The sequence below is a fragment of the Martes martes genome, assembly GCF_963455335.1.
Source record: "Martes martes genome assembly, chromosome: 9".
NCBI classification, from domain to species: Eukaryota; Metazoa; Chordata; class Mammalia; order Carnivora; family Mustelidae; genus Martes; species Martes martes.
In genome coordinates, this window is record NC_137896.1 from 123,822,036 (window position 1) to 123,844,856 (window position 22,821).

General features: G+C 39.3%; 1 protein-coding gene across 2 annotated transcripts in view; it reads left to right on the top strand.

The window, feature by feature from the left end:
- The window catches only part of LDAH (lipid droplet associated hydrolase), a 108,150-nt gene that overhangs the window by 35,873 nt on the left and 49,456 nt on the right, over positions 1-22,821 (top strand). For both annotated transcript variants that reach the window (XM_080814595.1, XM_080814594.1), the window contains exon 4: positions 7,291-7,460. In XM_080814595.1, the coding sequence (XP_080670721.1) occupies positions 7,291-7,460 (170 nt within the window). The remainder of the gene's footprint in view (positions 1-7,290; positions 7,461-22,821) is intronic.

Sequence of the window (22,821 nt, forward strand, 5' to 3'; positions counted from 1 at the left end):
ACAGGTTTTCTGACATGCAAAATACGGTATGAAAAGTATGTAATCACTGAGAGAGAGGACATAAGCTGTAACCACCCATCAAATGTTGAAAGTATGTTTTGGTTCATACTAGCACATGTTAAAATTATGAACAGTTGGAAATAATATTCTAGCTGCACCACATTATCACAATCATAAATTGAGTATAATTGGGAGAACAGATGTTCACCAGTGTCAGGAGGGGGTGATTCAAGACAAAAAAAAGTGTGAAAAGAAAATGTGAGGAATTAGAAGTATAAACTCTTTCTGGCTTTGATTTACTACAGAGTCAGCTTATTTGACGGCAGATTCATTATCAACTATTTTAAGTCATTTGTTCGAAAAGTGTAACATAAAAGCTAGAAATCACAGTGGTTTGGTTTGAGCTGATAAAACACTACCTAAAAAAGTTATACAATCTTTCAACTAAGGATGAATTCGGGTCATGGCTTATCCAAAGAAACAATAAACCACTCCCATTCCAGTATTCAAACAGAAGGAAAGAGAGAAAAACAGTCGGGTTTTCTCTCTTGCCAGGACCATGATTGGCAGAGGAACATGGAGGCAGAATGGAGTGGCTGAAAGAGCCCGTGGCAGGGACCGTCGGTCAGTCAGTGGTGGGGGCTCACAGTCACTGAAAGTAAACAAGTCTCTAAGTGGGTGGGAAGAAACAGAAAAAAAACAAAAAACAAAAACAAAGGGCAGAGCAGTAAAGGAAGTTAAGAGCCCAGCAGATTGTTAGAGGCTCAGGGAAGACAGAAGTGAGACGCGCAGAAGGACTGAGGAGAGCCGCAGCGCAGTTAGTGTCCTGTTATACCGGCCAGCTCGCTGCCCCGTCTTCGTGGGCCTCAGCATCTCCTCACGGCTCACAACAGTGGAGTTCAGACTCCGTGGTGATGATCGTGTCCTCCTTGATCCGGTTGTGGCCTTCCTTTCCGACCTCATTTGTTCCCCCTCCCTATAAACCACAAACAGCCACGGAACTCATCCCTGTCCAAAATTACACCTCACACTTTTATGTCTTTGGCTTTTGTTATTTGCTAAGTCAATAAACATTATGTTCTCCTTGCTGAATTAATCTCTCTGTCTCTCTCTTTCTTTCTCCTTTCCCGTATTTTCCCCACTGAAATCCTTAGCAGAGCACTGGGTTTTGTCAAGTGGAAAGCATAATTTCATGACCCTGATTTTTAACCATCTCTTGGGAGAATAATAATAAAACATTTTATAAACCATGTTTGTGGTTTACTAAGTTTTGTTTGTTTGGGACAAACAAACTGGGTCTGGGTGGCTCAGTTAGTTAAGTGACTGCCTTTGACTCAGGTCATGACCTCAGGGTCCAGGGATTGAGTCCCGCACGGGGCTCCCTGCTCAGCAGGAAGGCTGCTTTTCCCTCTTCTACCCTCCTGCCTGTGCTCTCTCTGTCTGTCAAATAAATAAATAAAATCTTCAAAAAAACAAAACAAAGTTTTGTTTGCTTGATAGCAGTTTTAAACAGGATGCCTACCTACCATAACCTAACCACAACCTGTGTTGCATGCCATGAAAGCCAAGACACTTGCACCAATGTTGAGATGCAAGGAGCTTGCAGAAATACTGAGGGGGCCAGGGACAGTGGAGGCGTAGACTATGAGAGTATGCTTTCACATTGGCTTAGTAAAGTCAGAGTATAGTCATGAAAGGAAGGCCTTTGGATCAGTGAATTAAATAAACATAAAGAATTAGGGACAGGCTAATAATGCATTATATGTTAATAAAAAATTAAAAATTAAAAAAAAGACTTAGGGACAGTTCTCATCTACCCTTTCACTGATGTTTTGTATAACCCTAGATAAAGTCCACTGGGGCTTTTGTATTCCACTGAGAGTAATGGGGAAGCCAATGGTGATTTCCCCAATAAAACTGATGTAAGGTAGGTAGGATTATCATGTCAAACCATTCTTAAGTAAAATTTTTTTTTATTTTGAGAAAAAAATTTTAAATGTAGAGAAGTACAAACAATCATGTAGCAGTCCAAGATTCTGTTACTTGATTTTTCTCTTCATAGTTAACACTTGGCCATAATTGCCATATTTGCCATAATTGCTTTAATATTTTCTCTTAGTAAACAGAGTAATACAGAAGAAGTCTCATTTTTACATTTATTTTTGTTATTATCTTTTTTAGAGATTGGGGGGAAGGGGCAGAGGGAGAGAGAGAATCTTAAGCAGGCTTCATGCCCAGCAAGGAGCCCGACAAGGGGCTTGATCCCACAACCCTGAGGTCATGACCCGAGCTGAAATCAAGTCAGGTGCTTAACTTACTGGTTAACCCAATGGACACTCTGATAAAATTCCATTTTTTAGGTCCTATCTCCAGTTTTACTGTAGTAAATTTAGAGTAAATTTCATTTCTCTTTTTATATTTTTAGTGACATATATGTGATGAACAGCACATGATATCGTTTTGTGTTTTTAAAGCTTTACCTAAAGAGTAAACCATATATATATCTTACTTAAAGCATTCTTTAAAATGTGAAGTGCTATTTTTAGTCTTTTAATCTCCACATGTAGGTTGTTAATAATAATCAAGGTATTATTAAGATACGGCTTTGGAGTAATGATGGGGGCCGGATGGGAGAGTTCACCAGTTGAGAAATTCTGGTATGAGATTTGTAGAGTTACTGTCTGCAGACTCAGTCCTAGCGGAAGGCTCATGTACACTAATCTCCAATTTCGTTAGTTCTGTGGTCACACATGACTTGTAAATAAATACTGCTTATGTGATAATATATAGTAAAACTTAAGCATTTTATATTCAGTATGTACCTAGGCACACATATATGTGTGTGTATTGTTAAATTTAGGCCATCCAATTGCATTCAAATATGTAAAGTTACACATTTATAGTAATGTGCATTAGTAAAGAATATTTTCTAGATATTTATCTTGGTTCATTTGGAGAAGGTCACGGTAGTTTTCATGAATCCAAAGGGGCATTACCTTTCCGTTGTGATGCAATAAAAGTTTGTTCTTTTCTCAAGGAAATGCTCGAGATCTACTTATTTCAGTGTTTTATAATTGTGTTTTTATCTGTTTGTTGGCTCTTATTAGATTGTGAACTCCTTGAAGATAAGGGAAGGATACATTCTATTTATAACTGTATTTTCAAAGTCACCTCCAGCCATTTAGTCACAATTTTCTGCCAGAGTGGTCAATTTAGTTGATGTGAATAGAACGAAATAATAGTTATTGGATACTTGTGTCCTGAAGCTGTAAGTGATGCATAGTTATTTTGATCCAAAATTGACCAAATGTTAATAACTGGATCAATCAGTTTGAACTAGATGAAGAGTAAATGTGGAATACTAATATTACTTAATTCCTCTATGAAATAAGTAGGAACAGATTATATGTACCTTTTGAAATAAACTCCAGAATCAATAAGTAAGCTATAAAGTAAATTCCATAGAACTGGATCTGAGAAATGGGTCAGGTTCTTTTTCTTTTTTCTTTCCTTTTTTTTTCTTTTTCTTTTTTTTTTTTTTTTTGAGAGAGAGAGAGCAAGAGAGCACAAGCAGAGGGAGCTACAGAGGAAGAGGGAGAAGCAGGCTCCCCACTGAGCAGGGACCTGGACATGGGGTTCTACCACAGGACCCGACCCAACGGCAGACACTTAACCAACTGAGCCACTCAGGCGCCCCAAATAGGGTCAGGTTCTAAAAGGGAATTGTCATTATCATACTTAAGACCATATCTTGATAAAGATTATGTTTCAAACATACTTAGTCAATTGTAACTTGAAGTATATTTTTCAATGGAAAGAATGGCTCAAGTAATTTCCGTATTATTCTTCTGATTTTGGTACAACTGAATATTTTTTTTACTGTATTTTATGGAAAGTAAGTTAATGATTTCAAGCATTTTTTTCAGAGTATATTAAAATAATAATAGACATGAAATATATAGTGAGGTATATAGTCCTTTAACCTTTGCTAGTAAAATAATGTCCAGATAGCACATTTAATGTTTGCTGTCATTATTCCTAGAAAGTGTCTTCTTCTACTCTAACCTCATTACAACAGCAGATGCTAGTAAGTAATTTCTTTATCTGGAAAGTTACTAAGCAGTTCCCAGAGGTAAAGCCAGATTTACTTCTGAAATATTCATTTGATTAATCTTTTGGATTACAATGTTCATTAAAGTTCATCTGAAATATAATCTTTTAGAACCTTATTTCTGGTGTCAGTGAAGTTTTAAAATGTTTACTACATTTAGCTCATTTTCTTTTTCTTTGCACTACCCAAGTAAATGTTCTTGGTATATATTCGAGGGAGGACTTAAATGACAGAAATTGAAATGATAGCAGCCATAACTTTCATTTCTCTCATAATTTATGCCAGACACAAAGTATTATGCTTACACTCTTAAGAGGGTGGAATTACTATCTCTGTTATAGATAAGAGGACACTGAAGCCAGGTTAAAAGATTTGCTCTAGCCACCAAGTTAATACGGTGCTCAGCTGGGATTTAGACCCAGATTTATCTTGTCTCCTGTACCTAGGATGTTACTACATCATGCTGTCCCAGTGAAAGGAAGATTTTGACATTTTCAAACATTATTTTGAAAAATAAAGAATTTCGTTTGCAGGTACTATAGATACTTGTTTTGGGGTATTTGGGAATAATATGATCCCTTCTAGGTGGAGTGATCAGAGCAGATAAACTGAGAGGGGAACATAAAGTACTCAAGTGTAATATTCTTTTTTTTTATTTTTTTATTATGTTATGTTAGTCACCATACAGTACATCATTAGTTTTTGATGTAGTGTTCCATGATTCCTTGTTTGTATATAACACCCAGTGCTCCAGCAATATGTGCTCTCCTTAATGCCCATCACTGGGCTAACCAATCCCCCCGCCCACCTCCCCTCTAAATCTCTCAGTTTATTTCCTGGAGTCCATAGTCTTTCATGGTTTATCTCCCCCTCTGACGTCCCCCCCCCCTTCATTTTTCCCTTCCTTCTAATGTCCTCCATGCTATTCCGTATATTCCACAAATAAGTGAAACCATATGATAATTGTCTTTCTCTGCTTGACTTAATTTCACTTAGTATAATCTCCTCCAGCTCCATCCATGTTGATGCAAATGTTGGGTATTCATCCTTTCTGATGGCTGAGTAATATTCCACTGCATATATGGACCATATCTTCTTTATCCATTGGTCTGCTGAAGGGCATCTCAGCTCTTTCCACAGTTTGGCTATTGTGGACATTGCTGCTGTGAATATTGGGGTGCATGTGGCCCTTCTTTTCACTACATCTGTATCTTTGGGGTAGTTCAATTCCTGGGTCATAGGGTAGCTCTATTTTTAACTTTTTGAGAAACCTCCACACTGTTTTCCAAAGTGGCTGCACCAACTTGCCTTCCCACCAACAGTGTAAGAGTGTTCCCCTTTCTCTACAACTTCTCCAACATTTGTTGTTTCTTGCCTTGTCAATTTTTGCCATTCTAACGGGTGTAAGGTGGTATCTTAGTGTGGTTTTGATTTGAATTTCCCTGCTGGCTAATGATGAACATTTTTTCATGTGTCTGTTAGCCATTTGTATGTCTTCTTATATTCAATGAACATTTGCATTTGGAGCTATCAGAAGCCCTACCAAAGTCAGACTTCCAGATCCTCTCTCTTCCCCATTCTGTTTTATGCTGAAATTCTTTGTTAAATGAAGAATGGATTCTAGGCTGACCTAGGAAGAAGGATTAGTACAGAGCACATCTTACCCGAGAGATCAGTAATACCATGGAAAAAAAGAACTAAGCCTCATTGACTCAGTAAAAAGGTCTTCAATAACTGTATGCCAGGCACTGGGGGACAGAGATAAGCAAGACATAAATTGTAAAGTAGGAGTGAATTAGGAGTAGTGTGGTAAGATAAACATGGGGTATTGGGGGAGCTGAAAGGAAGGCTACTTTCCTACTCACCCACTGATTTATAAAATGGCTTCTCAGAGGAGATAACAGCCATTGGGAGTTTGAAGGATGTAGAGGAGTTAGCCAGATTAACAAGGGGAGCTGAGCACCGAAGGCTATGGAAAGAGCATGCACAGATAAAACTGAAGAGCAGTCCTTCGCAATGGGTTCTGGGTACCTTTCAAATGAGTGACATTGTGGCAAGAATTTTAGTATTCCAGTATTTCAGACTTTAATAAGCAACTTACTACCTTGTGATATTTTGAAATATTACAAGTGCATAGGGAAAACCTATTGGAATTTCCCGTATTTGTAGAATACCAGAGCTGGCAGCATCCTCAGAGAATGTCCAGTGAGTTCATTTTTTTCACTCCACATTATTTACCGTGCTCGTCACAGAGGACACAGGAAAAGGTGGACCTTGTCTCCAAGGAGCTCACAGGCTACGAGAGGAAATAAACAGACAATTATACAAGTATGATAAAGTGCTCTAATAAGAGTGGAGAAGACTGGTTAAGCACAAAGGGAGGCTCATTCATTTTTCTTGGAGATTAGCTAGATAAAGTTTTAATTAGCTCTTGAAGATTTCAGAAGACAGTTCATTTATGAAAGGAAGAAAGGATATTTCAGGTTAAGACTGCTGGTTAAAAGGAACAATTTACAACATTTCTCTTAAGCCCTTCAGTCTAAGTTCTTCAACAAACAAAGATTATCTAAAATAATGAAGCAGTGTCATGGGTTTTCTTAGTTGTCTATTAATAATATAAAATAGCCTAACCAGCGGTTCTCAGTGTGTGGTCCTGGGACCAGTAATATCAACATCTCCTGGAAACTTAGAAATTCTCGGGCCCCAACCCAGACCTACTGAATCATGGAATATGGTGGTGGGGCCCAGCAGTTACTGCTTTCCTAAATCCTACAGAGGATTCTGATACATGATCAAGTTTGAGAGCTAGTGGCCTAAGCTAACTATAGTTCATGGACTAGTTGAAAATTCATGGACTTTGAGGCCAGAGAGACCTGGGTTTGAATCTCACCATTCTTCCTTCATAGATGTGTGACTGTCAGTCTATCACCTAATGTCTGTGAGCTTTGGGATGTTCATCTATAGAATGAAAATAATACCTCCTTTCCAGGACTGTTTTAAAGACTTGCTGATATAATTTAAATAAAGTATTTAACACTGTAGCTAAGATATTGTAGGCTTTAGATAAATGGGAACAACTACTGTTATTGTTAGTTAGTTGTTAGTTTGTAGATCGTTTTCCCAGTAAATTTATTACTTTCCCTTACTGAGTGATAATATATTCATATTTTTGCTTTTAGATTCAAATGCTCAAAAAATCGATGACATCTACGGACTACAAGGTCAAGTGGAACACAAGCTAGCTTTCCTGAGGACTCATGTGCCAAAGGAAACAAAACTTGTGGTCATTGGCCATTCCATAGGCTGCCATATTAACCTTGAGATTCTGAAGCTTGCTCCTGAACTCCCAGTAAGTATGCCTCACAAGGTGATCGTAGGTGCCAGATTACGCACTTGCGCAAATTCTCCTCAGCTTTCCTTCGTCTTTTGTCTCTTGTTTAACTGATAAATAGAACAGACAGGTGGATATTCTGTAGCTGCCTTTATCTTTATCCATATTACTGTGGGCCTATGTGAGTGTATGTTCATGCAGTTTCCATGTGTTTCAAAAAATAATACTGAAGGATGTAGAAATTTTCCAGATGAGTGCCATTTTATCTAGGACTATCTGGAATTCTGAAGTTGCATATAACTTGTCATTTATAAAGGAATATTTTAGAGTAGTCACCAGCTAAGACCTGGACAAGAATCTGTCTTTATTGAGAAAATATTTTGCAATATTATCATCATCAGTAAACAAACAGCTGTCCTTACAGAACACTAAATCTTTATTAGTCATAAGCCTGGATCCTTCTCCATTCTATAGGTTGGCAGCCTTTCTGAGACATTCAGTTCATTCATTCACAAATGATTGGGTCCCACTGGGTGTCAGATATTATGTGAGATACTGGAGACAAAAAGACCTATTTAAAGTGCCCAAGAAAGCTAGTGAGCTGGAAGAGACTTCAAAACAAAATGGAAACTCATACTCTCACGAACACATACCGTTGAAAGGATCTATTGAATGGATGCAATTCACACCATAAATTATTTCTTGATTCAACAAACACATATTGAACACTGACCATGTGTCAGGCCCTGAGCTGTGTTTTAAGGATATCCCAGTGAGTAAGGTAGTCTTTGAAGTAAGAGAGTCCAAAGTCTAGTGGAAGACACACTAACCCATAGGTCTGATAACTACGACTGTGTGGGAGTGTGAGGGAATGCTATTTAACTTCGTAATCTGAATGCAAGATAGGAAGTGATTCCTTCCTGGAATCTCTGTGTCCTAGGATTTTGACTTTTCTCATTCCATAAGATGAAAGTCTCGAGAGGAGTTTCAGAGCTCCCTGGAAATTTTCTTCTACTCCTACCAGCTTGGCATACTAGGTCTCACTCGTAATTGCCCTTAGGAAACATATAACTATAGCCTCCCTGGGTGTGGTTTTTAATACCGAATGGAGGTTGTTAATTTTCGTTTATTGGGTATAAAAAAATGTATTTCTCATTTCTAAGTGTGATTTCAATAAATTCAAGATTGTTTTCCATTCACTGCATTATTGTTTCTACTCTTTTTCTTTTTCCATAGAGAAGGTGTCTTAATTGGAAAGGAGACTTTATTTTTGTTTTTAGCATTTTGCATGGCTCCTGATCTCTTTTTTGCCTTCTAAATCTCCTCTAATGTGGTGAGATTACCTTACAGTTCCCAGCCCTGCCATTCCGTGGTTCTGTCTGCACAGTTGCCAAAAGCCCTGGCTTGGAGCCAAGACACCTAGGTTCATATACTTGCTGTGTGTTTTGTCTGTGTGACCTCGGACGAGTTACTGAGTATCTCTGTACTTCCATTTCCTCATCTGTGAAATCGGGATGATAATGTATGGTCTCCAAGGGAGAATTAAGAATGGTGCCTTGGCCTTCTTTAGAAGTTCCCTAATAGGTATTAGCTGTTCTTATGACGGTGGAAACGACAGTGGAATCATTGGCTCAGTCACTAGGTTAAGAACTATATTAGTTATCTACAGCTGTGTAATTAATTGCCCCCAAATATAATAGCATAAAACCATACACATTTATCCTCTCACAGTTTTTGTGGGTCTGGGATCTGGCGACAACGTAGCTGAGTCTTCTGCTTCAGGGTCTCTCATAAGGCTGCAGTTAAGGTGTCTTCTAGAACTATAGTCTCATCTGAAGATGTGAATTGGGAAGGATGTGCTTCTAAGCTCACTTACATGGTTGTTGGCAGGACTCGGTTCCTTGAGGGTTGTTGGACTGAGGGCCTTGGTCCATTAGTGGCCCTTGGGTGGAGGTCACCCTCAATTCCTTAACATGTGGGTCTTTCTAACTTGGCCTCATTAGAGGAAGTATGGTAGAAAAGCAGAGAAAGTCTGCTGGCAAGATAGAAGTCACAGACTCTCCCCTAATTACAGAAATCATCCCATTACAGTATTCCATTTGTTAGAAGTAAGTCCCCAGGTCCAGCTCCCCACCAAAGAGGAGCAGAACACACTGGAACATGAGCATGAGAAGTGAGAATCATGTCAGAAGCTGCCTACCCCACCACTACTAGTTAGTATTTCACTTGTGCGGTACACGATCAAGCATACAGATACATAGAAATTAAAATACCCAGTTTACTTCCCAGTGTAAGAGGTGAGTTGGTCCTGTCCAGTAAAATGTAGCAAACTGATGTGAAATACAATTTGGGTTATTAGGTATCCCATGTATTTTGAAAACTTAAAAAAAAAAAAGACTTTGAAGAAAAGAATACTTGCATGTGTGAAGTGAGGAGAGCATTACTATTTGTGATGGTTAATTTTATGTGTCAGCTGGGCCAGGCTAAGGGACTGGTTATCAGTTGTTAGCTGGTAAAACATTTCTCAGTGTGTCTTTGAGGGTGTTTCCAGAAAAGACTAGCATTTGAATCAGCAGACTGAGAAAAGATGTGCTCTCACCGTTGTGAACAGGCATCCTCCAATCCACTGAGGTTCCAAATAAAACAAAACTCAGGAAATGGGGGGGATTCTGTCTCTCTCTCTCTCTCTTTCCCTCCCCCCCCCCCCACTTCTCTCTTCTTGAGCTGAGATGTCCATCTTTTGCTGCCCTCTGACACTGGAGCTCCGGGTTTGCTGGCTTTCAACTCTAGGACTTAACACCATCAGCTCCTCCGGTTCTGAGGCCTGTGAACTCAGACTAAATCATACTTAACCACCGGTTTTCCTGATTCCCAGCTTGCAGATGGCATATTGTCAGACCTTCTGCCCTCCGTAATCATGTGAGCCACTTCCTTTCATGAATCCCCTTTCATATATATGCGTACATATATACCCTAATGGTTTCTTTTCCCTGGGGAACCCTGCCAAAGACACTGTTCTATAAACATAGGGAAGAAAAGACTCATTTCTGAGTCCTTCACAGTCTATTAACTTAATCACTTATCTGTCCTTTTGCTTTTTGTTTGCTTCCCACTGATTCTGCATGTACTGCATGGTTTCTCTTGTGCATATGTGCAAACAGTTGTTCAACACATTGGTTTGAACCCTCTCTCCTTTCTGGCATGCACTCACGTATCTGTTGGGGAAGAAGTACAGTGCATCTTAAGGAAATGCAGCTTCTTATAACTCCTTTTGCTTTAGAGCTTTCTAATTACTGCTCTCCTAACAGGTGTTCTCGCCCTTACAGGAACCGTGGTGGAAAGGGGAAAGGGAAATGAAACATGAGCGTAACGTAGTCCGTTCGTGGAGGCATAACTCATAACACGATTATAGAGTTTTCAGAGAGACATATGAAACTGTGTTTCTTTAAAAGGGTGTTTTCTAGAAAATCACGCATGTAATAAATTGTCCATAAAGGTCACCCAGGGAGGAGGGTGAACATCTGTAGAATTTTTTTTTTATTATTATTATTCAAAAGCTTTGTCTGGTTTCAATTAACTGCATTGTTGAAGTCCCCCCACCCCTCTTTAAACACCTGGCCCGGTTAATATCAGTGGTGGGATCCCCGCTGAAGTGTTGAAATTTCAGTGTCTCTGGGCTACTCTCAGACGGCACAGTGCCTGCATGCCTGAAGTTAGCATGACACGCTCCATTTAAGATGTGTTTGACAATCAAGTAAGTTTGTGTAAGCCAGAGTGTTGCAATCCCTAATCATTTTGCCAAAAATAAGTTAGCTGTTATGTTTTATAACATATGAAGTGTGATAATAAGAAACTTGTGTTTCCATCTCTTCTGTTATTTTTACTGGAATATTTGACTCCCATAAGATTTTGAAGACATATGTGTAGTTTAGTAGCTGGTTTATTTGGTTTTATTTTGGTTCAGTTCTTTACAATATTTTTGTAACTAATTATAGGACACTTTGGTCTTAAAATCATTTTAAGAGACTTATTATATACTTTAGGCATATTATCTGACCTATATTTTAATACTAAGAAAACTGGCTCTTTTAAAAATCTGGTATTCGAATTTTTTTGTTTCTTTAAGCAAAGTTGGTACATAGAATTATCGAGATTCTTCCTGTTTTGACAGTAATGTCCAGTAATACAGAATTTTAAAAGAAGCCCGAGAAAATAGGTAATTGGAAGACCGTTCAATAGTATCTATCATGACTTGTAACAACGTAGTTTTAGACTCATAGGATCTTAGAACTCAGATGGGCTTTAGAAGCAATCTCGTCCCATCTTTCATTTCATGGACGGGAACTGAGAGCGAGGTCCCTTGCCAGGATGCAGCCTCAGCTCTGTCTGAATCCAGGGGTGGGGTACACTTATATTAGCTGTGGGTATCAAGAGAGTCTAAGGAGATACTTGATGGCTCTTTCGCACTTTGGATGATAGCAGAGCCTGCAGATAGCACAGTATACTCCTGGGCTACACAGAAGGAGTTTCATGCGGTCCATTATGGCGCAGCTCAAGGGGCAGGAGACCCCATGAATGCTGCTTCAGCACCTGGGGGCTGGAGCTGGAGTAACTGGAACAAAGAAGTGGTAGTCTTATCCCCACTATTTAGAATCTTCCTTCAACATTGGTCCTCTGTGTGTTAAAAACGTGCCATCTGATTTTGCCAGTAAATTGTCTGCATAAAGTTCAAGGTTGGACGTTGAAAGACCTCGATTCTTAAGTGGTCTCGGCACCAAGTTGTGAGGAGAATCTCAAGTAATTTTACTTTTATTCTCCTCTAAGTATTTATATAGCATTTTATGAAAACACTTCATTTCTTTCCAGGGATAGCAGGTCCTTCAAAAACTTAATTTTTTATATCATTTGGCCTTTCTTGGGGAAAATGCACAATAACATAGAGCTTCCTTTGTCTGTCTGGTTGGCAAAATGATCTTCTGTCTAAATGAAATTTCCAGATTACTTAAACTCACTTTTTTAAGCACCAGACTCTTGTATCCAGTTGGATAAAATTTGTCTAAAATATATTATTTACTTATCTTTCTTCTTCAACAATGCATATTGATGTAGAGGAATTAGTGATTCAAGGACATCATTTTGTTAATGTTACTATACTATAGTAAAATACAATCAAGAAGATTTTTCCTATGTTCTGAAATTTCTTAGGTGATAGTGCCTTAAAAAAAAAACAAAAACAAACAAACAAAAAAAACACTTCTCTTGTCTGTTTATTTTATAGTTTCAATGTCTTCTCCCTCATTGTTTGGTTCCCACTTCTCTTCCCTGCTTACAATTTGTTAATATAATTTGCTGCTAGTGGAGAAGGCAGATAATCATGTTAGAATTTTGTCTCAAGTAAGAATGAACAGGTCTTAAATGCATAAACAAGAGTAAAATTGATGAAATTAATTACATAGGTTTTGTTATTGCTTGGAGATTTTTTGTTTGTTTGTTTCTTTTGGGTCCCCAGTGGTGTTTTAGATACAAAATCTGAGAGACTGAAAACACAACCATAGGTACAGCTGAGAAGCTTGAAATTTTTTACTGAAAGATTTAAAATAGTATGTTAGATCATGTGTATGTTGACTTTGGAGTACATCTTGTCTACAGTAGGGAAAAAAATAAAATCAAATATTCTGTGAACAATGAGATTGTTTAGACCATGGTGCACTTAAACTATTCTAATGAATCTTCATGTCTGCAGTCAAAGTTAGATATGTTTGTGATAAACATTCGTGTAACATCACTGCATCGTGTTCAACAGACAAGACAAACTGGAGAGAGGGGAAAGAACAGGAGCTCATTCATATGTCGAAGTAACTGTTGCCAGAGCCCTGTCCCTAGATTAACTGCTAAGAAACAGAAGACAAAATGAGGAAGTCCCTACCATAAGGCTCTGAAGTTTTGAAGAAAGATGGCTCCTAATTGGATAGATCAGAAAAAACTTCATGAAGAGCTCGTATTTGAGTGGGAGAAGACTGAGTCGATAGTTAGAAATGTTTATAAATAGGAAGTTTGATGTGTTGTTGGTGATAGGGAGTTGTTATATATTCTAAGCAGTGGGAACAGTATGAAAAAAAAATGGTTTTGGGGCGCCTGGGTGGCTCAGTGGGTTAAAGCCTCTGCCTTCAGCTCAGGTCATGATCCCAGGGTCCTGGGATCAAGCCCCCCATCGGGCTCTCTGCTCAGCAGGGAGCCTGCTTCCTCCTCTCTCTCTCTCTGCCTGCTTCTCTGACTACTTGTGATCTCTGTCTGTCAAATAAATAAATAAAATCTTAAAAAAAAAAAAAAGAGAAAAGAAAATGGTTTTTATCACCGGCCACATGAAAAGAGCAGTGAGTGGTCTGATTTGGATGCCAGCCTGGTGTACATGCAGGGGGCAGTGGGATGTAAGAACCTAGGCTGACAAAAGTGGGGATAAGAAATGTGTCCCCAGTGTGGATGTGGACTATATATCCTGAGCAGTAAGGAGCCAGTGAGGGACCTGTGATGATAATAGTCCTGAATCAGATATATTAACCTCTCACCAAAAAGGAGAGTGAATTGGAGAGAGTGTGTGGAATAAGAAGCTAACAGCCACATGATAAGCAAGTTATTATTAGTTCAGATGAGAAATAAGTTAGTATTTGGGATTTGCCAAGGGAACCTATTAAGAGAGAAGAGAAACAGGTCATAGATGTATATTAGGAGAATGACTATTTGATAGAAAGGAGGATGAAGAAGAGAAAGAGGCAAACGGTATAGTAATTTTCCAAAGTAATGACTACATTAGTCCTTTATTGAATTCTGAAGTCACCACAGTGGGTTGCAACCAGTGGCTCAGTCAAGGTAGGGTAGGCTGTGCTACACTAACATGGTGTCAGTAGCTTTTAACAACAAAGATTTATTTACTGCTCATGATGCAAGTCTTTTGAGGGTTGGCTCTCTCATGTAGTTCTCACTGTGCACTCCTACTCCAGATTCCGGTTTAAAGGAGTAGCTTCTATCTGGCATACTCCAATCTCATGGCAGAAGATAAAAAGGAAATAATGAATGACCCACTGCATTTTAATACCTCTGCCTGGAGGTGACATTTGTCCCACTCACACAGCTTTACACAGAGCAAGTTATATGACCAAGTCTGCCATCAAGGAGGCTGCAAAGTGTCATCCTTCTCAGAGCAGAGAAGCATATGTTTGCAAACAATCAAATAGCATTTTTAAAAATATATATAATAAAATAGAATAGAAAATATTAGAGTGGATTATATTATGAAACTTCTGTTTCACTTTTTATGGGGTGTGTTGATTATCCTAGGTTACAGTGTAGAGTATATATCTTACTATGAATCAAGGTAAAAAAAGGAATGAAAGCCATTACCCTAGACTAGAGTGTACCACATGCTAAAAGGAGAGAAAGGAGAACGTCAAGAAAGATGTAGATTTGTGGTGAATTAAAGATGGTCATGGATTCTTTGCCAGTCTTCTCTCAGGATAAAGTCTCTTTCCCTTCTCTTTTGAATATGGGCTGAGCATGTGACTTTCACCAATGGAATACAGTGGAAGTGATGTTAATTCCAGGCCTAAGGGGACTGGGAGTTTCTGTTCCTTTCCTCTTGGAAGCCAGCCACCATATACAAAGTGCAACTACCTGAGACCACCACACTGTGAAAAAGCCCAAGCTGGCCACAGAAGAGGATCATGTGGCACCAGATATGGGTGAGACCTTCTTGGACCTTTCAGCCTATCCCATCTGCTACTGAATGCAGCCCAGGGAGGGACCGCAGCCAATGACACATGGTGCAGAAGTCCAGCTGAGTCCTGTTTGAATTCCTGACCCCACAGAATAAGAAAGAGTAATCACTGTGGTTTTAAACCATAAGCTGGGGGCATGGTATGTTATTAGCAGTAGATAACTGAAACAGGATAACAGAGTTGAGTTCAAAGAGAACGTAAAGCTTCTGGTATTGGTAATCAGAAGGGCATTAATGACCCAGAAGAGAACACTTTTAGTGAAGTAGTGGGAGAAGGGGGCCTCAGGCAGTTAGGTGATAAATGAATTGTGTTCCAGGAATTGGCCAGTGAGGAGGAGGAGACAAGATGATAACTTAAGGAAGAAGCCGGTCAAGAGAACATGTTTTCCTATAAGTGGGAGAGAATTTGACATATGTCGAGGGGACTAGCCCATGCAGAGAGACCTGCTGCAGAGGTGTCAGGAACATTGGTTGGAGGAACATCATCATCTACTTATCTTTTAAATCTGCACCCAGGAAAACTAGGAAAATGAAATTTTTCTTAATCTTTGACTGCATCCTTGCAAAAACGTTTCTGTGATTTAACTTGGTCTTCCTTTGATACATGTTCCCTGTACTTGGTTCTTCACTTGAGTCTGGAAACCTGAAACAGTTTTTAAAATTAATGTATTGTCATTACGAACAATTATAGCCAACAGTCATTTGAAATTTACAGAACATGTTTACATGTAACAAGGTCACGTGACAAGCTGACTCTTCCATTTTGCAGATAACTGAGACTAAAGTAACTGGGCGTTGCGTGTCTAACGCATATGTCAGTTGGCCATGAAGGGGCACAACTAGGACTCTGCTGTCTGTTGTCTGACTTTCTCATTATCTGTTTTCCAGGTGAAGTAATTAGGGAGGTGATGATTGTAGATGGGATAGAGTAACTTACTGTAACAAACCACCAAAACCTATTTGACCCAAACATAAGATTTCTACTACTGTTTCTTTACTACTTGAGTTCTTCAAATAACACAAGGAAGGCTTCAGTGGGAAGCAGGTCGATGCTCTTGGGGGAATTTCAGAGAAAATTCGGAGAAATGAGAACATGTATGTGTTTTCTAGAGCAAGGAAGATAGAGGGACTTGGTGTTGAGGCATGGGCCAAGGGCAGAAAGTGAACTGAGAAGACAATGAATCAGAATCCTGGAATTGAGCTGGGGGCAGCAGGGGAGTGGGAGTATGAAAAGAAGTGGATGGTTCTGGAGATGCAGGGTCGAGGAGTGCCACACTTATGTCCTCGGGAGCCACCAGTGACCCCTGCTACATGAAAACCACAGGCGTCAGGCAGTCAACAGCTACCCTTCTTGGTGGAAGGCTCCTGGCAGAAAATAATAAGTCCCCTCCTCTGAGGAAGGCTTGTACTGAATATGGTGAAATGTGACTTTGCCGATCACTTGTGCATTTATTTAAATGCATATATTTATCTGTTTGTGTGTGTGCACACACATTATCTTTTCTAATTACCCAGGAGACTACCTTGCTGAAAGCCGAACACATGGAAAGTTTCAGCTTTGCGACTTCAGCCATGTTTTAGTCATCTGCATATTTTTTTAAAATCCTAAAATTGCTTTCAAAGTGGAAAAATTGTGTGGGCTTTTTTCATCTTTTCATAACTCAAAAACTATTTAATATATTTTTCTCAAACTTAGCAAAAAAAAAAAATCACCTTTGGGCTGAAACCAAGCATGGAAAATTTCACCACAAAGGGCTAATTTTTTGGAAAGCTGCAAGAAAGTGAAAACAGGGGTTTATAATAAAAAATTCTTCATGCATGTTAATCCTTAGTACTTTATCTAATGCATTTCATCTGAGTGTTTTTGAGCCCTGTTCAGATTTAAATATTGAACCATTTTAGTATTGGTGTATCCATGATCCAGTCAGATACGGAAAATTTCCCCCATCTTCTTGCAGGTTCAGTGTATTAAGAGTTAGTGAAATGTGTTTAAAAGGACAAGTAGGGCAAGTGAAGTGGCATGAGGCAGAGAAAACCTTACATATGCTCACACACACGTTAGCACCTCCTCTTCCTGGCCTGGGAGTCAGTGTGAGCAGAATGTAGTAGATAACAGTAGGCACTCATTCGGATAGCTAAGCCAGCATTTCTCAAAGCGACATCAGCATTACTTGGCGTCTTGTTAGAAATGTCAATTATCGGGCCCTACTCAGACCTTCTGAATCTGAAACTTTCTCGGGCTGGAACCAAGCTATCAGTGTTCTCTCTCACAAGTGCCCCAGGTGGTTCTGACAGGTGCTTCTGGTGGGGAGCCACCAACCTAAGCCTTCCAAAAGCTGGGGGCACAGGACGTATGGAGATGCTGTGGACAGTTAAATCTGTCCTTGGTCTGTCAGCTCTGTCTTCTCACATCACGCCCTGGAAGCAAGAGGAACGCTAATCAGGTTCTCTAAAGGAACATTCTTTTTGTGTCTATTTCACATATCCTAGCTCCTTCTGCTTGTGATCTGATCCACAAGCACTCTGACCCTCTTTTTTTTTTTTTTTTTTTTGTATTACCACATCTAAAGACTTTCTTTATTTATTTGACAGAGAGAGATCACAAGTAGGCAGAGAGGCAGGCAGAGAGAGAGGCGGGGGGAAGCAGGCTCCCGCTGAGCAGAGAGCCCGATGCGGGGCTCAATCCCAGGACCCTGAGATCATGACCCGAGCCGAAGGCAGAGGCTTAACCCACTGAGCCACCCAGGCGCCCCCACTCTGACCCTCTTGAGTAAAGGTGCTGAATATCCAGATTGTTCAGGGAAACAGTGCTACTAAGAAGTATTTTCTCATTTCCTTGAGTTGTCAGGGTCACACCTGGGGTGGGCCCATGTATGTCATTCTCATTTCTTCGCTGCCTTAAGTTCCAAGATTTAAGTAGCAAGGTAGCAGAAGTCTGTCCGTGGAAGCTGACCTAAGCCCCGCTCTTCTGTGTGCAAAGTCTGAATCTTGTGTTTTGCATTGGCCCTCTGCATTCCAGCAAACCCATGTCTATGTTATTGTGTCTCTAGGCACTGAAGTAGCTGTGTTTGTGGCATTGTATCAAATTCTGAGAATATTCTCCTGGTGACGGAAGTCATCAGTCCGCTGTATGTGGGCCTTGAGCTAGTCACCCAGGGCTTGCTGTTAGGATGGAAAATTCAGACATAGCCTGGGGGAGGTGTTGAAGCAGTTTAAAGGTATATTCAGTAACAACCCATCTCAGCTAAGCATGAACACAGCTATCTAAGCTGATACAGATGGAAAGGGAAAAGAGACTCGTTTTTAAATTGATCATTTAAAATTTTTACCATGAAAAACTTAAAACAGAAAAATAAAAATAATTGTATAGTGAATTTCCAGAACCCATTATCCAGATTAATATAGCTACTAATATTTTGTTATCTGTCCCTCATTTTCTTCCAGGTGAATTGTAGCCCTCATGGTATTTCACCCATAAATACTTCATTGTGCATTGTTTAAAAAGGACCTTTTCTTATATAACTACCATGTCGTTTTCACATCTAACAAAATTATTGGTAGTTCTTTCATATCATCTAATATAGGCCATATTCAGATTTTCTTTGTCCCCAAAATGTTTTTTTTTTTTTTTACGGCTGGTTTGCAAGATCTTTCTTTAGTTTAAAAGTTTTCTTTCCAATTATAAAAGTTCATATGTTTCTAAGTTTCAGGAAGTAGGAGAAAAAGTAAAAAATCAATGTAATTCTGAAGATTGGTGTAGTATCCAGAGAGACTTAACATATGAAATGTACCATAAATTGCTTTCATAACTCAACAGAGTAGCTTTTTAAAACTGAATGTGAAATTGCTTAAAGAAAAGTATGGCTAGATCATGATTTTATGTAGGTCATTTTAAACCTAGCTAACTTGTCCCTTGAGTTTCCATGTTTAGACCAGAAGATAATACAGCACACCCTCTCAATTTTTATTTAATGAGAAAACAGTGAAAATTTGAACTGTTTTTATATTGTTATTTATTAGGGTGTAAAAATTTATGTAAGACACTTAGTTCTCTAGTAGATATTTAGAGTGATTAAAGTTTAAACTGTAAACTAGTTTTGCTCTGATGATTATTATATCACTATAGCTGTCATTTGTAGGTCTTACTGAATCTGCTCAGCAAGGCTTTGATGGGCTCCTATTCCCATTTTCTACATGAGGAAACTGAGACCTAAGACAGAAGTTACTTGCTCAGGGTTAGACAGCTGGGAAGTTCCTGTCCTAGAATTTGAACCCATGTGTGTTTGGCTCCAAAGTCCATGCTCCTACTGAAGAAGAGCTGGCTTATAAAATCTATCAAAAAATATGTACCGAGCCAAGTGGTAGGTATTAAGGAGGGCACATATTGCATGGAGCACTGGGTGTGGTGCAAAAACAATGAATATTGTTACGCTGAAAAGAAATAAAAAAAAGAAAAGAAAAGAAAAAAAATATGTACCTAGCACAATGCATGACACAATGTTTAATAAATTAGTATTTGGTAGTACTTGGTTGTGTCTGCTTATTGAGTCTATAGTAGCATTTAATAATGCTTGATAAATGGACCTCCATAGTAACGAGCTGCTTCTATTGCAGCATTTAAAAGAAAAATGTAGTGTTGTGATATACTTCTGTGTACACTTTTAGATAGTCTGAACAGGTCAACACCAGGTGCCTTATAATGGTGACCTCTCGGGTTAGAGGTAAGGGTTATTAGAGGTAGAGACCCTGCATTGTTTCTGCTATTTTACTATGACTGTGTGTTATCAGAAAAAAAAAAAAATCCTCTAAAAATTGTCCAAACCCTTTGAACCTACTCATTCTTTTCTTTGGAATCTATATTAAGAAAATAATCTCAAAGATAGGAAAACACTCATGTACAAAAGATATTATTTGTTGTAACAAAAGTTGGAAACACCCTACTGTCCAACTCTAAAGAAAAGGTTGAGTATGGAATGTGCAAGTATCACAAATATATTCTCAGAAGACACTGTAGAACATAAATTATCAAATGTAAAGGGTGTTAAAATATATACAGAATATATGAGTACAACTGTATTAAAAGAACATATATTTAAAAGCTTGAAATAAAATTACCAAAATGAATATAGTGATTGTGTTTGAGTGGTGAGTGTCAGGGTGATTTTTTTTTTCTATTTACTTTTATTTTAAAAATTGCCCTTAAAACGGCATATGTTTCTTCACTGTCCTAATCATTTAGGGGTTATACACTTTCTCTGTTTTAAAAAAAAAAAAAAATGTGATTGCAAGAGTTCGTAACAGAAAGCTGGTTCAGGAGAGAAAATTTTTGGTTATTTGTTACACAGTGCTAGATAAAAAATAAAAAGGGAGAAGTAAAGGTAAGGTCACCGTCATGGTTTTTCTGCAGGAAAACTCCCCTCTGAGATCAGCAGTGGCACCTGCTCGGTAGCGGCATCTTTAGCAATCGCAGCAATCCTCGCCTCTTACCTTATCTGACCTACTCTTCCTCCTCAAGTAGCTGGGCGTTTGTCCTTCCTTGCAATTTTTCATTAATGAGCTTCTCCCCACTCCTAGAATAATTGGGATTATTGATAGGTATGTCTTTTTTTTAAAGTTTTTATTTATTTATTTGAGAGAGAGAGAGACCACAAGTCGGCAGAGAGGCAGACAGAGAGAGGGGGGAAGCAGGCTCTCCGCTGAGCAGAGAGCCTGAAGCGGGGCTCGATCCCAGGACCCTGAGATCATGACCTGAGCCAAAGGCAGAGGCTTAACCCACTGAGCCACCCAAGCGCCCATGATAGGTATGTCTTTTGATGGTCTCTTCATGACTGTTATTTGAATGTGATTAAAAAAACAAAATTGATTGAAAACACACACACACACACACACACACACACACACACACGTTGGGATTAGCATTATCACTCATCATACTGCTAGAATGAAGCTGGTTCTTTTTTAGAACAGTAGAGCCATCATCAGACCATGAGGTTCATAGTGGCTAGGACTCTAAAGAAGCTCTGGGGTATGAGTGAGTGTTAGCTTTGTGAATGCCCTTACAGTTAGATGGATACAGTTCTGAAAAATAGAGCTCATACCTTGCCACGTTTCGGCTTCATTATGCCAGTGAACTGGGCATTCACAGAGAAGCAGATTCACAGAGCTTTGGTGCGTGGAGCATAGAAGAGAGAGCACACAAGAGTATGAAAACAGATGAACGCATTTCTGTGAAGTTGTTCTTCTGTGGCTCCTGTTTACTCTATCCAGAAGATTCTTTTTAGGTCTATCAGTGTGTGGTGATGAGAACGTTGAATGTGATTTGAAGGAAGGGAAAGGCTCTCTAATACGGTTACCCCACACACTGAGGCCGTTCTACCCTCCCCTCTTGCTTTTACGGAAAATCTGTGAACAATATTCAACACAGGCCACAAAAAATTCCCTGAAGTGGAAAAACCCTAGCAGGCACTAAATGAAGGATGCTTCACGAGAATAAAACGTGGTTGCTTTGAGATCTTGGATCCAAGCCAGTTCAGGCTAATTGCATTCGGCTGGGAAGAAGCCAGATTATCAGGTGTCAGAAAGGTATATTGATGAATGGATAAAGATTGAAGCCAGCATCATTTCTGGCAACCTGTCCCTAGGGAAGCAGACAGTAAATCATTTCCCAGTATCAGTCCTACAGAGACCAGAGGGAGCATGCATAAATGAAGCCTGTAGACAGTCCAGAAACTCCATTTCAACAAATAATTTTAATTTATCTCCACACCAGTGTTGCTCTGGGAGCTTCTGTAGTAAACTAAATTGAGTGTTCGGGAGACAGCCTTTTCCTTTTTCATAGCCCAGGACCCTTGGGGACATGCTCAGGAGCTTCTAGAGCCCCACTGCAGAGGAGAAAGGCTCTAAGGGCTTCCGTCATCTTACATGAATGTTGGCTGATGCCGATTCAGAAGTGATTTCATAAAGTCTCAGGGGCAGATCGTGATTATCTGGGTGTCAGGGGAGTTCTCCTCAAGGTCCTCCGAGGTAGATGGCCTCCTCTGTCTCCCTCGACTACGGTCTTTGCACCTGCTCTGTGCATACCTAGTACTCCCTCCTCCCTGTTACTCTTTCTTCTTACCCACTTCCTTTCTGCCTCCTCCTACCGCCACCCAACGGATGCCGTCCATCCATCTTCTGAAACCATCTCAGATGCCAACTCCTACAGGAACTCTTTCCCTGATCCTTCTCAGTCATTTTTATTATCCTTCCTTTGAAACCTTTTTCTCATAATTCTTATATACTCTACCTTGTATTATAGATATTGCGTATTTATTTGATTTTCCCTATTAGATGTTTAAGCTTTTCTTTCCCTCCCCCTTAGGTTGAAGTATAATTTAACAATAACCCTTTTTTTCTCTCCCTGCTCAATCTAGGTATTTTCTGCGACCTATTTTTCGGTCCACCAGTCTTCCCTTCAGCTATGTGTAAACTCCTTTTATACCCATCTTTTGCAGCCTCAATTCAGTTATTGTAATTTTTGCTTATGAACTTTCCATTTTATTATTTTTGTTGTAACCAATTCTTGAAATTCCGTCGTGTCTGATCATGTCAATATCCAAGTTTCTTGCG